At 36.6% G+C, this 17605-nt stretch overlaps 1 protein-coding gene across 15 annotated transcripts in view; it reads left to right on the top strand.

The window, feature by feature from the left end:
* The window catches only part of CADPS2 (calcium dependent secretion activator 2), a 485983-nt gene that overhangs the window by 282104 nt on the left and 186274 nt on the right, over positions 1–17605 (top strand). For all 15 annotated transcript variants that reach the window (XR_012334053.1, XM_073809879.1, XM_073809876.1 and 12 more), the window contains one exon: positions 6804–6870. Coding sequence is in view for 14 of the 15 variants with exons in the window: in XM_073809879.1 (XP_073665980.1) it covers positions 6804–6870 (67 nt within the window). In the remaining variant the exon portion in view is untranslated. The remainder of the gene's footprint in view (positions 1–6803; positions 6871–17605) is intronic.

The raw sequence follows: 17605 nt of genomic DNA, 5'->3' as shown, positions 1-17605 counted from the left end.
CAAGGATTTGTTTAATCATCACTATTGCCATTGTATGTCAAATAGATTTGGTCCCACCAGGTGTACCTTCTCCTTTTACAGAACTACGCAGTTACAATTGAAGTTCATGGTAATGACCCCAAGATGTTTATAGGATCCTTTTCTAAATCATTAAAGAATGATCAAATTATATTTTATGACTATTTGAAGTCAACCTATTGTATACAGATTCTTTAAAAATTCATTATAGATGAATATACAGTCTCTATACAGAATAACTCATTTTTCAGTAATCATTGCTGTGTAAGTATAACGAAATGAATCTATTGCCTAGTATAACATGTTAAATGTAACTTTAGTGTATTTTTCTGAAATTAAAAAAAACTTACTGGATTTTTATCCATAAAAGAGATAATTTATAACCTAACACTCAACATTAAAAACAACAACAAAAAAAATGGAACTCTGAATTCAGCAGCAGTGCTAGGCATAAAGATGAGTTACGAGAGAATGCATCTTGAGTGATGAACTAGGCGATTGGGACTGACATGTATACAGTGATGTGCATAAAACTGATGACTAAAGAAAAAGAAAAAAGACCCAACGCAGTCAAAAATAAATAAATTCAAAAAAAAAGAATGCATCTTGATTTTTACAGATGCTTTCTAATAAATGGATTATCTGATTGTAACCAAATGTTCAAATGATTTTGGCTCCTTTCTCCTTACTTTCTTTACACTTTAATCGTCCCCTGATAAGACAACCCACCTACAGAGAATTTAGACTGCTCTAAATATCAGAACTTGAGAATAGCTTTGAAAACTGGAAAACCCATTTAACCATTAAAGTTTATAGGAATTCGCCACTGTACTCAAGATAAAGTGACAAAGATCCTCATCTTTGGTCTATAGATATTCAACTTAGTCATGTCAGAAGTATTGTTTATGGAGCTGTAATGCCCACATCCTTGAAATCCTTAATAAAAGTGATTTTTTTCTAATGATAAAAGTATGATGAGTTCTCATACATTGTTAATGACAATGAAAAATTGTACAGCCATGGAAAGCAATCTGGCAGTTTCTTATAAAGTTAAACACACTTTCACTGTAACTCAGTAATCCCAATCCTAGATATTTACCTAGGAGAAATGCAAACATGTGCCCACACAAAGACTTATATGTGAATGGCTATAGCAGCTTTATTTACGATAGCCAAAAAGGTGGAAACAACTCAAATGTCCACCAACTGGTAAAAGGATAAACACATTGAAGTCATACATTGAAATAAAAAGGAATGAACTCCTGATACAGACAAAAGCTGAATCTCGAAAACTTTATACTAAGTGAAAGATGCCAGACACCAAAGGCTACATACTGTGTAATTCCACTTATATGACATCCTGGAAAACAAAAAACTGTAAGGTCAGAAATCAGATCAGTGGTTGCAAAGCTGCAGATGTGAGGAGGAGATGGTTCATAAAAAGGCATGAAGGAACCTTTGGGTGGGGGGGTGGGAGTGTTCTATAAATTCACTGTGGTGGTTACATCCCTCCTATTTCAAGTTTCGTCCAATTATATACCTAAAATGGGTGAATTTTACTTTAGGTAATCTACCAGTATACCTTACTTAAATGACAACAACAACAACAAAAAAGGAAGACATGCTCAAGATAGAAATTATGAAAATGGAGAAAGGCGTGAAGAAGAAAATAAAATTTATCTTTAATCTCACCAGCCAGATACTCACTTCAGGTTTCCCATTTTGATACATCTTTCTGGATTTTTTTCCGCATGCATACAGTATAAGTTCATGTGACAGCTTTTTAAAAACAACATTATTATGATTTTCCATTATCATTCTTTCTGGCCTCAGTCTTTTTTTTTTTTTAACATCTTTATTGGAGTATAATTGCTTTACAGTGGTGTGTTAGTTCCTGCTTTATAACAAAGTGAATCAGTTATACATATACATATGTCCCCATATCTCTTTCCTCTTGCATTACCCTCCCTCCCACCCTCCCTATCCCACCCCTCTAGGTGGTCACAAAGCACCGAGCTGATCTCCCTGTGCTATGCGGCTGCTTCCCACTAGCTATCTGTTTTACATTTGGTAGCGTATATATGTCCATGCCACTCTCTCACTTTGTCCCAACTTACCGTTCCCCCTCCCCATGTCGTCAAGTCCATTCTCTAGTAGGTTCTTCAAAACTTTTTTTTTTAAATATTCCATATATCTGTGTTAGCATACGGTATTTGTTTTTCTCTGACTTACTTCATTCTGTATGACAAACTCTAGGTCCATCCACCTCACTACAAATAACTCAGTTTTGTTTCTTTTTATGGCTGAGTAATATTCCATTGTATATATGTGCCACATCTTCTTTATCCATTCATCTGTTGGTGGACACTTAGGTTGCTTCCATGTCCTGGCTATTGTAAATAGAGCTGCAATGAACATTGTGGTACATGACTCTTCTTGCATTATGGTTTTCTTAGGTTATATGCCCAGTAGTGGGATTGCTGGGTCATATGATAGTTCTATTTTTAGCATTTTAAGGAACCTCCATACTGTTCTCCAAAGTGGCTGTATCAATTTACATTCCCACCAACAGTGCAAGAGGATTCCCTTTTCTCCACACCCTCTCCAACATTTACTGTTTGTAGATTTTTTGATGATGGCCATTCTGACTGGTGTGAGGTGATAGCTCATTGTAGTTTTTTTTTTTCAATCTTTATTGGAGTACAATTGCTTTACAATGGTGTGTTAGTTTCTGCTTTATAACAAAGTGAATCAGTTATACATATACATATGTTCCCATATCTCTTCCCTCTTGCATCTCCCTCTCTCCCACCCTCCCTATCCCACCCCTCTAGGTGGTCACAAAGTACCGAGCTGATCTCCCTGTGCTATGCGGCTGCTTCCCAGCCACTCCACGGCATGTGGGATTTTTCCCGGACCGGGGCACGAACCCATGTCCCCTGCATCGGCAGGCAGACTCTCAACCACTGTGCCACCAGGGAAGCCCTGGATTCCTTTTATTCCTTTTTCTTCTCTGCTGTGGCTAAAACTTCCAAAACTATGTTGAATAAGAGTGATGAGAGTGGGCAACCTTGTCTTGTTCCTGATCTTAGTGGAAATGGTTTCCGTTTTTCACCATTGAGGACAGTGTTGGCTGTGGGTTTGTCATATGTGGCCTTTATTATGTTGAGGTGAGTTCCCTCTATGCCTACTTTCTGGAGGATTTTTTTTTATCATAAATGGGTGTTGAATTTTGTCAAAAGCTTTCTCTGCATCTGTTGAGATGATCATATGGTTTTTCTCCTTCAATTTGTTAATATGGTGTATCACATTGATTGATTTGCCTATATTGAAGAATCCTTGCATTCCTGGGATAAACCCCACTTGATCATGGTGTATGATCATTTTAATGTGTTGTTGCATTCTGTTTTCCAGTATTTTGTTGAGGATTTTTGCATCTATGTTCATCAGTGATATTGGCCTGTAGTTTTCTTTCTTTGTGACATCTTTGTCTGGTTTTGGTGTCAGGGTGATGGTGGCCTCGTAGAATGAGTTTGGGAGGGTTCCTCCCTCTGCTATATTTTGGAAGAGTTTGAGAAGGATGGGTGTTAGCTCTTCTCTAAATGTTTGATAGAATTAGCCTGTGAAGCCATCTGGTCCTGGGCTTTTGTTTTTGGCATCACTCTTAATGGCAACGTAATCATTTTAACTGCTTGATTCTTAGATGGTTTTTGAATTTTTGCTCTTAAATGACATTGATGAACATCTTTTTTCTTCATTCTCCCCTCAATTTTAAATGTGTCTTTTACACCAAGAATCTGCTTTTATACAGTGAAAAAGCAGCTAGATGGTGATATTGATGCCTGATTCCAGAACTCATGCTTATAGTGAAAAAACTCAGAGTTGTTGAAGTTTAATCTGTTCTTATTCAGTATAGTTAACTTTTCTGATATCTTTTATATATGTTCAAAAAAATTTTATGTAAAATTTTTGTCTGGCTAATATGAAAACTAAAGGGCAGGTGCTATCATATTTTTCCTACATAGCATTTGTAACATTTCCTTTATGCAGAAATGTTTACTTTTGTTGAATGTAATTTTTTTCTTCTATAGAGACTAAAACTCTTATGAGCAATTCCTTTCTAGAAATGTTTGATCAATTGTGACTTCTTCTGTATATATTCTATTGAATTCTAGTGCAATAGTCCATAATACCTCAAGGCCCAACATTCAAATGCTTACCTTGGTTCCAGTCTTGAATTGTCTTTTATTCTAATAATATCTTTCAGTATACATGTGTACATCCACCCACCCCTCTGCTTTCTGTCTTCACAGAAACCATACCTTTTCATTCCAAATGTGGTGAGGCATCATTTTTAATGAGGTTGCAGATGACAGTATTATCCCTTATGCAGAACCTTCACTGTCAGCAAGACTTACACTTGCTTGTGGTGTTGATGGTTTGTGTATCCCTATTCACTTTCACTTATGTCTGACCTAGTAGCCCAGCAGCATGCTAAGTGAGACACGTTGAAGAACCAGCCTGTGGTCACAGGCAGAGGTTATTCCAGATGCCCTCTTGGCTCCTCAGCAGCTATTTGGTGCACTCCTTGCTAGTGAACTTGTACAGAGAGCATCTGTCGTGTCCACAGTGTATAGCTCCTGAGGTCATTGCTGTTAACCCTGTAATAGGAGCTTGGGTGTATGCCTTTCAGCAGAGGAAAATTACATAGGGAAGACAGAAAGAGAGCAACTAAACACCTATCACTGGCACCATAGAAGAGAAATTAGAGGCTAGAGCAAAGATGGGGCAAAGGGTTTCAAGGGGCCCTCAGGAGGAGATAGTGAACAGGTGAGAACAGTAGCGGTAGATATTTCTGATAGACTCTAAATGCATTCGCATTACATCCACAAGCACAGACGATAGGTCGTCAAGGGTATTGTGAGAACCAAATAGAAGTTTGCCAAACCCTTCAGCTAGCTGATGTGTCTGAGAGAAAGAAAATATATAATTAATTTGGGCAGTTTGGGGTGATGCTTTCTAGGCAAGAGCCTAGGATTTATGTCGACTTTTAGTAACCCCATGTTTGTATGTTTTTATTCAGAAAATTTAGAAACACAGGGAATAAAGATGGCAACTCAAATCTTCCATAATCCCACCACTCAAAGGCACTATGACTAAAATTTTGGAATATCTATTTTGTATTTTTTTTACAAATTTTAAATCACTAAGTATTTATGTATCAATAGTTTTGAATCTGCTCTTTTCCCATAATATTATGCAATGAAATTTTCTTTATGTTATTTTATCAAAAATATTTTTTCAGTGGCATAGTATTTCTATGCATTTTCTAGCATTTATTAAACATTCACCTACTGTTGGACATTTAAGTTGTCACCTTTTCCATAATATAAAAAACGCTGTTCTAAGTATCCATGTAGCATACATCTTTGTGTATGTACCTAATTATTTCCCTAATTCTATGATGAAGAGGTGGAGACCGTTTCTATATACTGCCATGTTATCCTACAGGAAGGTGGTCTTATGTTACACTTCACTAGCAGTGAATAAGAAATCCCATCATTTCAGCACACCTTAGCTAATATCCCATATTTTTTTCAAAAGGGGGCAAAGAGTATGTTTGTTGTGTTTTACGAAAGAGAATTATTTGCATAAGACAGAAACTAAAAATTCAAGCTAAGTTTTCAGTTTTAAAAATTGAGAGAAAGTCTGAAGACTTTAAACCCCTAAACAAACTATTAGCTATAGTCCTTTTCTTAAATCACTCAGAATTGTTTATAAATTAAGTTAGTTTGAATAGCCTCAGCAGTGTTAAACCTCCACATTAGAAAAAGGGATTGTGATAAAATACTGAAAAGTCTTACTTTAATTTAAAAATTAGCTCTCTATTTGTCATATTTTAAACTTCTAACAATGTTTCCCACTTTTGTAGGAGGTATGTGGTATAATTTTAAATAGCCCTCCATGACACACTCATACCTGATTAATTTTTAATTTCTTCTCTTTCCTCCTTGATACTTAAGCTTACATCTGTATATTCAGTAAGAACAAAAGTTCTCTTCTCCAGTGATTGACTACTTGAATCATTTCAATTTAGGTTACTAATAGCAGTGCAAAGTTAAACAAAAGCCTTGGTTGAAACTGTGTTAAATTATACAGTGTCATCTTCATTAGTATCTAAATTTCATAGTTAGGAAAATTTGCAGTAAGAAGCTTGCATAAGTCAGGCAAATCTCCAAATTATGGAGCTGGCAGGGACCTCAGAAATCATCACATCCAGTCCTTTCATTTGATAGTTGAGGAAATGGAAACTGAGATTGGTGCAGGCACATCTCGGGAACACTCAGCTGAACAGCGACCCTTCTCCATGGGTTCTGGACTCTGCAGCCAGCTGCCTGCGAGGCCACACTCCTCAGCCCCGGTCAGCTGAGAGCTGAAACATTTGGTACTGTAGCCTCAATTCGTAGCCTTTGTCTCTCCTAAGAAATATGTATAAGAAATAAAATTCCTACTGCTTCTTTGATTATCCTTTCTAACTCCAACTTCGCTCAATTTGTGGGAAGAACTGACAGTTGACAAGCCACATAAATCAATTCCCTTTCAAAAGCCGTAGAACAGGCTCAGTCATTTTGTAACACAGAAGCTGCGTGCTGTCACAGATTCCAAATGAACTAAACTTTGCCTTTAGCAGGCTCGTTGCAAGAATGAATACCTATGGAAGAAATACGATTACGTGGAACCACACCGTTCATGTAAAGTATTCTTTTACTTGTTTTTCTTACCAGATATCTGTATGCCCTTGGACAGAAGGTTTGGAAAAGATGGAAAAAACGTTACTTTGTTCTTGTTCAGGTAAGTAGACTTTTTTCCTGTCACATAATCACTCTAAGCCATTCTCAAGTTTTCTGTGGGTTGTATCTATCAATATTTACTGTATCAGAAATTAAAACTGAGAAATTTAAAAAATGTTTTAATTCATTTTAAAATAAAATTGGTAAGCCCATTATATGCCAATGCAAATAACCTTTTTATTTAAAATAACTATTTTTCAGGCCAAACATTTTAGTGATATGAGTGGCATTACTTTTTGCTTTTGTACCCCTCTTTAATATTCTGGCTTAATAAAATAGAATGCAGCTGCATTTTCACATCAGCTTCTGCCTTCAATCTGTCGCAATCTCAGGTGAAATTTAGCCTCTGGAAAACTACGCTATACGCTCTTGAGAGAGTAAGTGTGAAACAGGCAAAGATGTTTGAATATTGTTAGAAAAATGGTTTTGACTTCCCAAGTCCCTGAAAGGATCTTGAAGAGCTCCGGGATCCCAAGAGCATACCTTGAGAGTCACTGCATTGTTCCATAGTTCATAGATAAAACTTAATACATAGAAACATGCGTTTTTATAAAAATGTACCATATATATCACTTATTCACATGTACAGGTCTTTAAATTACCTTGACTGGTAGATTTGTTTGTGATAGTATTCTGAATGTAGACAGGATATTGGAATGTACACTTCAGTTGACTCTTTTTTGTTTTGGTTTGGTTTTTGAATCGTGGATGACCTTTGCTCATGGAATATACTCATTTAGTTAAAGTTACATTAAAGAATAAATTTGAGTAATAGTCATTCCATTTCATGATAAATCCAAGCTGTTTTGTTCCCAGTGAATATATATGAAAAGAGAAGCTCTCTTGGGATCCTTAACACAAAACAGTCTGTAAAATCTCATCAATTCCTATTCACACGTAAGTAGTTTAAATAGCCCAGATCAGATTAACATGGTGAAATTCCAAGGAAAGAAAATTATTTGCTGTCTTCCAGAAATAAAGCCATCTATCAACTGCTGGATAAAATTATTTTATTGATGTGCCATAGTAGCGTGGTAACTTCACGAAAAGTATAACCTTTTCATCAAAAGTGCTTTTTTCCCCTGGGTAAAGTGTGACTTTTTCTTATGTAAATAGAACCAATATTTGGTCAACGAGTTTACTAAGAGATGCACACACATGTGCGTGCGCACACACACTGACAATCTTTTGATATAAACCCCAAGCACTTGCTTTGAGAAAGGGCTCCCTGTTGGGAGTTCTCAGTGATCCTCCTCCAAAAACCACACCTATAAGCCATCTTCTTTGGTTTCCAGGTTTAATTTCTTGACATTGGCACAAGAATTGAAATGCATTTACCAGGCAGTTTGAGTGCAGATCTTTCTCCAGTTATAGATGTCTCACCCACATCTAATTTGACAAGTTTGTGTTAGTGACTTGTCTTTGTCAAATCTTTCCAAGCATTCAACTGATTTTTTGTAGGAAGTGCAGCTTCTTTTTCATAGTCATATGTCATTCATTTACATAGAATCTCATAAGTTCCCATCCCATAAGTTCAATAGCTGATGTTATTGGCCTAATAAGCAAACCCTACTGACTCTTAGCAAGCCTAGAGTTTAACTGGTGGAAATATGTATGAGAGCACATGAGAATGTCACCCAGTAACCACAGATGTTCAACATATCATACCTTTTAGTCGATATTTTTTTTTAGAGCAGTTTAGGTTCACAACAAAATTTAAAGGAAGGTACAGAGATTTCCTATATATCCTCTGTCCCCAGACATAGCCTCCTCCACTGTCAACAACACTCACCAGAATGGTACATTTGTTACCAAGGATGAACCTACGTTGACACATCATCTTCATCAAAAGTCCGTAGTTTTTATTAGGGTTCACTTTTGGTGTTGTACCTCTGTGTATTTGGACAAACATACTATTCATTATTGTAACATTATACAAAGCATTTTCACTGCCTTGAAAATCCTCTGTGTTCTGCCTATTCATCTTCCCCTCCACCTTTGGCAACCCTTGATCTTTTTACCATAGTTTTGCCATTTCCAGAAAGTCATAGAGTTGGAATCATGCAACCTGTAGCCTTTTCAGATTAGCTTCTTTCACTTACGAATTTGCATTTAAGATTTTTCCATGTTTTTTCATAGCTCAAAAGCTCATTTCTTTTTAGCACTAAATAATATTCCATTGTCTGGATGAATCACAGTTTATTTATTCATCTGCTGAAGGACATCTTGGTTGCTTCCAAATTTTGGCAATTATGAACTGAGCTGCTATACACGTTTGTGTGCAGGTTTTTGTATAGACATAACTTTCCAGCTCCTTTGGGTAAATGCCAAGGAATGTGATTGCTGGATCATATTCACTATTTTTTTAAAGAATGAATCAGAGAGTGTTTGTTGTATAGAGATCCAGTGAAATGACAGTAGGCTAAAGAGTTTCTTATATACTGACTGTTTTAATATGAAAACTAGGCCTTAGCACATCAGTTTTGAGAGGTCAAATGGACACCTCATGCTTCTGGCCAGGTAAAGTTCAAGGTAATCCTTTGCTTCTTACCTTATTTTCTGGCATATGATCACAAGAATCAAGTTATAAAACAACCACGTATACTTTATCACCCCATAAGAGAGTTTAGAAATGAAAGAAGGAAGTTGAATACTTTTGAGATCATTAATTGGTATGTCTTTTAGGAACATTAACCATGTCTTTGGAGAGCTAGAAAGTTCTCCACGTAACAAAAATATGTTTAACATTTTAAAGGCAAAATTCAATTTAAACCAAAGGAGGTAAACCTCTATACCCCGTAATTAAAATTTAGGAGAAACACCACCAAACTATCATGAATTCAGATTTATTCTACCTGAGGTATCATTTTAAAATTTGAAGTCATATTTAAGCATTGTATCTTTACACAAATATATGTAAGTACGTGTACTCACACAAAGAATCCCATGCCCAAGTGTTTTGAGATTTACACGCCAGTAGTCTGGCAACTTTTTGAAGTTTTAAAGACAATTGAATCTTCCTTTCAATTCCAAATGTAATGGGAAGACAAATTGAATGTACCCACTTCAAAATCAAGATGGGTATGTATGGAGATTGAGCAAGAAGGACTCATTGGGAAGAGCCAGGTAGTTTTATCAGTATTTTTAAAGATAGCTCTCATTCTATTGGCAAATAGTTCGTAGATCTATACCTGCAGGCTGCACTATTAAAAGGTGAAGGAGTCATTTTCAGAGAGGACGGTATACCCCTGCTGTGTCTGCTGCCGCCATCGTCAGAATGGTGCTCTGGTGATAATGTGAATCTCATCACCACTTGTGAGTGTGTATTATATGAGTGATATAGCTGGAGATCTAGCCATCAGCCCAAGAATTTGTACTCATAAAAATTGATTGAGAGTCGGGTTTGGTCAGCTGCAAAGTCATTGTTCAAAGGGAACACTTGCAGAGCTGTTGAGGTGAAGAGACTTTTCAAAGACTCTTGTATAAACATTTAAATCAGAGTTGAAAATGGGAAAATGAATTACTTATCAATGTGGGGTGTTTATTTAGCTTCTAAGTAAGATTAGTTTTGGACCCCATTTAGATTCTGAAGCCAGTATAGTGACAGTATTAATTAGATCTTTCATGTCTAAGAGGCTGCATTTGTTTTTCATGAAGGTAAATTTTGGTTCAAGCCAAACTGAAAGAACAGTGATTTTGAGGAATATGTTTGAACTCTTACCAAAACTTACATGTGTTTGTATTAAACTTATATGTGTTTGTTATGCTTATTCAGTGTTTTAGTATTACATTTGGAGGATATCATTGGCATAAAGTACTTATGACACTAATATGTTTTAGTTCATTATAATAAACCATTCAGTAGCTTTAAAATTCTATACTTGTATTTATGATTTAACCAAACTGAATTATTTCATAATTCTGTATTCAGCTAATGCGTATTCAAAAAACTGTATGCCCCCAGATATTGCATATTCTGTGGTAATATAAAAATTCCTGAATCACTCACCTATTAATACAATTATTGCTATATTTAATCTAATATTTATTATGCAAATGTGGCAGGCATTTATGGGGAGCACTTTTACTACATTATCTCTTTTACTCTTCAGAATAAGGTTTATTTGAGGGTAGGTATTATCCCCACTGTACAGATTAAATTGATGTACAAAGAGGTTATATAATTTGCCCAGAATTATACAGTTAGTAAGTGGTAGCGTCAAGTGATTAATCCAGTTCTGTCAGTCTCTAGAGGCTAAGCTCTTATGTCCTCTGTCACGGTGCCATGATCAAATGAATGCACACAACTACAGTTGATCTGAAGACAAACAGAAAAAACGAATAATCACTGTGGATCATTCATTTCACGAAGTAGAAAACAGTGTCACTCCTTTAAAGAAATGGCCAGTGACTGATGGCATAAAGAGTCCCATGCTTGTGAAGGCCACTTACCGTATGACATGCCTGGAAACTGAAGAAGATAGACATCTATGTTGTTTTGGCCCTGTATCAGAGTGTTCACTGCTTGTTGTCGATGTGTCAGAATCATGACTTGAAGTTGCCGCAAACAGCAGGCTATCAAGACATAATGTTAATTACACATCAGCTGAGTTGGCACAGGATATAAACAGTCAGCCATGCCCCTGAGTGATCATTACATGCTGCAGACATACGAGAACCACTCTGTTAGTGACATGCCATCAAAATCTGCTCTAAGCTTAAAGAAGTGGCTGCCCCAGCCTATTGATATCTGAAATATTCAGCACACCTGGAGAAGCACTGCAGCAGGCTACTGGCACAGTTCTGAGAACGCCACTAACTGCAGGAAATTGTATGGTCTAGGTTTAGTCTTAGGACATAAGCTGATGTTTGCTTATAGTAATGCAAAGTGAATAAATATGCTTCTGTCAAGTCAAGAAAGTCATAGGGTAGTGGCTCTCTGGCTTCATGTTTTAAACTGATTTAAAATGTACAAACCCAAGACATACTCAGTATAGGATAAAACCAAACCATACACAAGTATTTATGGCAGCAAATGAAAGGCCCTCTTCAGCACCCCTCCCAGCACGGCCACCTTATTCCAGTCTTCCCCCCCAATAGCCAAATAACCATTGCTAGTAGTTTGGCCTTTTAAACTTGTTTCAGTCTAATCCAACCCTAATGGAACCATTCCATGTGTTGATACATTTGTGAATTGTTTTGATCTTCCTATTTTTTTACTGGAGTATAATTGCTTTACAGTATTGTGTTAGTTTGTGCTGTACAATGAAGTGAATCAGTTATGTGTATACATATATCCCCTCCATCCCACCCCACGCCCTATCCCACCCATCTAGGTCATCACAGAGCACTGAGCTGAGCTTCCTGTGCTATACTGCAAGTTCCCACTAGCTGTCTGTTTTACACAAAGTAGTGTATTTATGTCAAACTTGATCTCCCAATTCGTCCCACCACCCCCTTCATCCCCTGTGTCCACACATCCGTTCTCTATGTCTGCGTCTTCTCTATTGCTGCCCTGCAAATAGGTTCATCTGTACCATTTTTCTAGATTCCACATATATGTGTTAATATATGATATTTGTTTTTCTCTTTCTGACTTACTTCACTTTGTATGACAGACTCTATGTCCATCCACATCTCTACAAATGACCCAATTTCATTCTTTTTTATGGCTGAGTAATATTCCATTGTATATATGTACCACTTCTTCTTTTAAAATATATCATAAAGTTACCATGTCAGTATTTTAAAATCTCTTTTATTCTTTTTAATGGACGATTGGATCCCATAGTGTAGATTAAGATAATTTATGTAACAATTCCCCTTTTTGAGACATTTAAGTTCCTTTTTTTTAATCAACAAATAATGCTGGAATCAATATATATGCATAATCTTTAGGTGTATTGGGAGTATTCCTATAGAAATGAAATTGCTGGGCCAAAGGCATAGATACCTATAATATGAAGTAAGATTTATAAAGCTCTAGCTGACTCATGAATGCTTAAATACTCACCAAAACTTTTTTTTTTAATTTGTCTTTTTTATAGTTAATGGTCATTATGTGTCAGGTTGCATGTATTATCTTTCAAAATGCACGTGTGAAAGAAACTCGAAAATTCTTTTGGTTGTGGAGCTTATTTGGAACAAAATCTCAGAGGAAAAGAATTTTTTTAAGTTTCATTTTTAAGAGAACTTTTGCTTTGTGATAATTGAGTTTTCCATAGCCAAAAAAAAAAAAAGAACCAAAAACAAGAAAATGGCCATATTAATTTATACAATTTACCTTTGGGCATTAGCGAACTAATGCACTTACTCTTCAAAATGGTTCTAAAATATCATTTACCTATGTCTCAAGAGCTAAAACTATAAAAGAAAGTAGAGTGTGAGTGGGGCCAAATTTGGTAAGGAGTATCTCATACAGATCAGGATATGATCGCAAATGCAAAAATTCCTCTTTTGCATATACCCTGTGTTCCCTTAAAATTTGTGTTGTTATTTTCATGTTTAGATTGCAAAGAAATGTCTATTTCTCTTCTTTTCTAGCTCATATCTATATGAAAGAGCAAAGGCCCTATGAATGAGGAATGTGCAATATTGTGACAATTATCCTTTATCTGAATTAAATTTTAATGGGCTTAATTTTTTTGTTTTATAAGACTCCACTTTAAAATGCTGTATGTGTATATCTTTATGTATATGCATGCATTCGTATGCATATATATCTTTACACATACATGTGTAGTGTTCCTGCCACATAATTAAGACTTGGTAAATGTAAGATAAATGAATATCTCACCTTTAATTTGGGTTCCTTCTCAAACCTCTATATGGAACATAAAAACTGACTTATATTTGAGCATACTTGAACCAAAACGTTGGTGTCGTCTTTGATGACTCTTTTTTCATTGCCCCCATGTCCGTCAGAAAATACTGTTTTATCTACGGCCAGAACAGTATCCTGCTTACATTCAATTCTTTCCATCTTCTCTGCTCCTGTTCTAGTTGAAACCACTATTATCTTCACATGGATTTTCACAATAGAATCCCAGCTGTTCTCTCTGCTTCTACTTTCTACCATTCTCTTTACAATCTATTCTTCACATTGCCAGAATAATCTATTTGAAGCGTAACTCAGATTTTGCCAATTTTCTGTCTAAATCCCTCCATGACTTCCCATTACACTTAGAATAACCTCTGACTCTAACCTAGAGAAGGTCCGATATATTGTACATATTGTGGCCTCTAGCTTCCTCTTTGATGAGTCCCTGCCTGTGTCTGAGCAGCACCGTGACTTGTAATGCCCTGCGCCCAAATTAATCGCAGTGCCAAGAGCTGGAGTTTAGCACCTCCAAGTCACCAGCCCCCTCTCTCAAATATATGATAATATGAGTTTATTTCTAAAGTGTGATTCCTATGCAAATATGCCTTTGAATTAAGTCTCCCTACCTTTCTTCCACTCAGTTGTTGCTTGGCTACCCCTAAACGCATCTAAAGAAATTCTGAACATTTTTTCTACTGCTTATATTTCCTCTGTGACTGGCTCATTCTACCTACCCACTTAGGTATCAGGTCAAATGTCACCTTAAATAGGTCTTTTTTACCCACCCAATCTACAGTGACTCCCTGTCACATTACCCTGTTTTATATTTTTCAGAGCATTTTTCTCTAATCAAAGTTGTCATCCTTATATATCTATTTTTTAATTATCTCTTTACTCCTTCTAGAATATATGCTCCATGAAAATAAGGACCTTGTCTTTCTTATAATCTACTGTGAGTAGAAACTGCCGAAATATTTGTTCAATAAAAGAGTATATGTGAATTGGTCTGAGCATTGTTTTAAAAAGACTGCCTTTCCTCTTTCTAATTTATGCACTGATTGCTAAATCTTTTTTATGCCATTTGGTCAAGACAGTAAATATATATTTCCTTCAAATCCATCATGATCTTGAAGATATATTCATTTTCCTTGATTAAATTAAGCTCTGGGATTTTTTTTTTTTTTTAAATAACTCTAGCAGCACCTTTGGCCTCTGCCAAGAACATTTCCAGCTAAGGATTTTTAAGCCTTAATCTTTCCTGAAATTAGACGGTGGCAGTTGCTAAGCTGCCAGCTGTTAACGTGATCCCTGCGGTAGGAATATAGCACGCAAACCTGAATGCTGTGGTGTCTGAGAACGCACCGTTAGCGGTTACACGTGTGGACACAGACAGGTGTGAAACAGGTTGGCAATTGAAAATAAAATGGGAGGTTTCCCAGACCAGATGCAGGTACCTCGTGGGACCTCAGCAACTCAGGTGCCCCATCAGAGGTAATGATGCCAAAACCTGATTTAACGCTGTCCTCAGATTAAAGTCTGTTTATATCCCCCAATTCTCAACAAATCCATTCTTTATGGAGTTATTAAGAGTGGATTGGGTTAAGGATATTGAATGTTTATCATTGCTCTGTCTCTCCACTGAATGGATTTTCCATTGCAATTATACTATATAAGCTTATAAGTAAGCTTATACATGAAAACAAATGCTAGATCAGAATAGGTCAGACCACCTGTTTCTAACTCCCTGGTATGCGAAGATGGAGCAGAGTGGGGGCTGCAAGACTGCCTTCGCTGGAAGCATGGGGAGCGTGGTAAACCCCTGGCCCCTGTAGCTTATCCTTCAGCAGCATACATTAACTGTTAGTGCCAACTGATACTGACAGTTCTTTTCGTTCAGAGTGCAGTTCCACTTTCCAGAGTGCAAACTCCAGTTTACCCTCACTCTGGAGACTGGCGAGCAAACCAGTAGCTACAAGGTGTTGACACTATTCTGAAGGATTCACTTGAATATATCCTACAGGTTCATTGTAGGGTTTGCCTCTGGAATGTGATTTAGCATGACCTTGCAAAAGAGATGGGCAAAAGTGAAGGTGCTTGGGGACGTTAGAGGAATCAAACGCATAAAACACAGCGTCATTTTATGGAAGCGGAACCAGGAGCCAATGAGTCAAAAGGATAGTGTTCGTAGTTAGTTGCTTCCTGAGCCAGAGTATTCGAAAGCCAAACTGCACTTTTTTCAGTTGTCTCCTGGGTCCGATTTCCTAATTGTCAGTGACAGCTTCGTTGGTCGTTGGTATTTTGTTACTCTTCCATCTGTACTCTTCATTAAAACTCTGGGCCCAATTATCTGTGATAGACTCCAGGACTGTTAGGGGACTCTTGAGATATTAGAGTAAACAAAATATTAAGAGAAGTACAAAATAATACATATTTAATACCATTTAAATTACCATGACTTTCAAAAGTAGGCGATCTCTCTAAAGCTGGAGGTTTTTTTGGCTTTGGGTTTTTTTCTTGGTATCTCTAAAGATTTTGAAATTGGTACTTAAACATATCCATCATGTTAAGAGATAATTGTATTATTTAAAGGTAGCTAGAAATACAATACGTAAAGCAGAAAACAGCAACTGAACCTGTACTTCAGGTTATATAAAGAAAAGAGCAACGTTGATGTAAACGTTTTACACTGACTGAAAAAAACAAGTAGCCTTTTGGCGGGTAGTTTTTAAGGCTAGATCTTAAATAGCAAGCACATTTTTAGCACTTTAGGTGCGTTATGCATATTAATTCTGGATTGTTTCATGTGTGACAACACGAACATGATTTATATAAAGAGCTTTAGAGATTAATCTTTATTGTTTTAAGAGAATAATTTTTTTATACATTGAAATATGTATTCAAGATAATGTCCATTAGAAATGGAGGGACTAATATCTAAAACTACATTTAAAAGCATCTCCAATTTTTCTTCTCCCTCAGTTTCTTGTTCATTTACATATTCATTCAACAGGTATCTTCAGTAACATAGTCACTGTCTGCTTAATGGAAAGAAACAACGCTTGAGACTGGGGAGGAATAGAAAGTTAAAGGGGGAGAGAACCAAGTGAGGCTGGAAAGCAGAAGGCTGAGGCGTGAAAGTCAACAGTCCTTAGTCATTCCCAGCATGGAAGCATACAGCCCCCAAGTCGGGTCAATCCCCAAGTCAGTCAGGTATCTTCACACCTGTTGCAGAACAAACTGCATCTCTAACCCACAGTGAAATGACTCTAGGAAGACACAAAAGCATAGAGAGAAGGTTGATGGTTCCCTGACAGTTGGATTTGATTTATTGGGAGACCACTGCATAACAGGCAAGCATTGTGCTAGGTGCTCTATGTCAGTATCTCCAGTTCTCTCAAAGCCCTTTATAACATGAGTCATTGTTGTCTCTGTTTTACAGAAAATCAAACTGAACTATACAGGGCTTAAAGTAATTTGTCCAGAGTCTTGTCAAAGATAAGTTGGAAAGAATAAGGTTAAGCAAGTGAGGGGGATATGAAACTTGGACTTGGATTTGAAATGGCAGACTCATTTGTTAAGCCTGGCTTATCCCCCTTCACTTCGGATTGAAATGCTTCCAATATTGAAATACGATTGTCTTCAGAGAGCCCTTTTCTGGCCACATTATCAAAAATAGACTCCCTTCAATGACATACTCTTTGCTCTGCTTTATTTTTCTTCAAAGCAATTCACCACCCAAAATTGTTGTAGGTATCTCCTTGTTTATTTGTAATTCAGTCTTCTCCACCTCACTATGTGAGATTGATTTTATTTTTCTAATTTTTTTTTTCTGATTCTGATGCTGGGGACATTGTTGTATCCTCAAGGCCTAGAAAAATACACTGTAGTTATTCAGTAAGTATTTGTTGAATGAATG

Source organism: Tursiops truncatus, chromosome 9, assembly GCF_011762595.2.
Source record: "Tursiops truncatus isolate mTurTru1 chromosome 9, mTurTru1.mat.Y, whole genome shotgun sequence".
In the NCBI taxonomy this organism is placed as follows: domain Eukaryota; kingdom Metazoa; phylum Chordata; class Mammalia; order Artiodactyla; family Delphinidae; genus Tursiops; species Tursiops truncatus.
The sequence above is the reverse complement of the archived record's forward strand: the minus strand, read 5'-3'. Positions and strand labels throughout refer to the sequence as shown.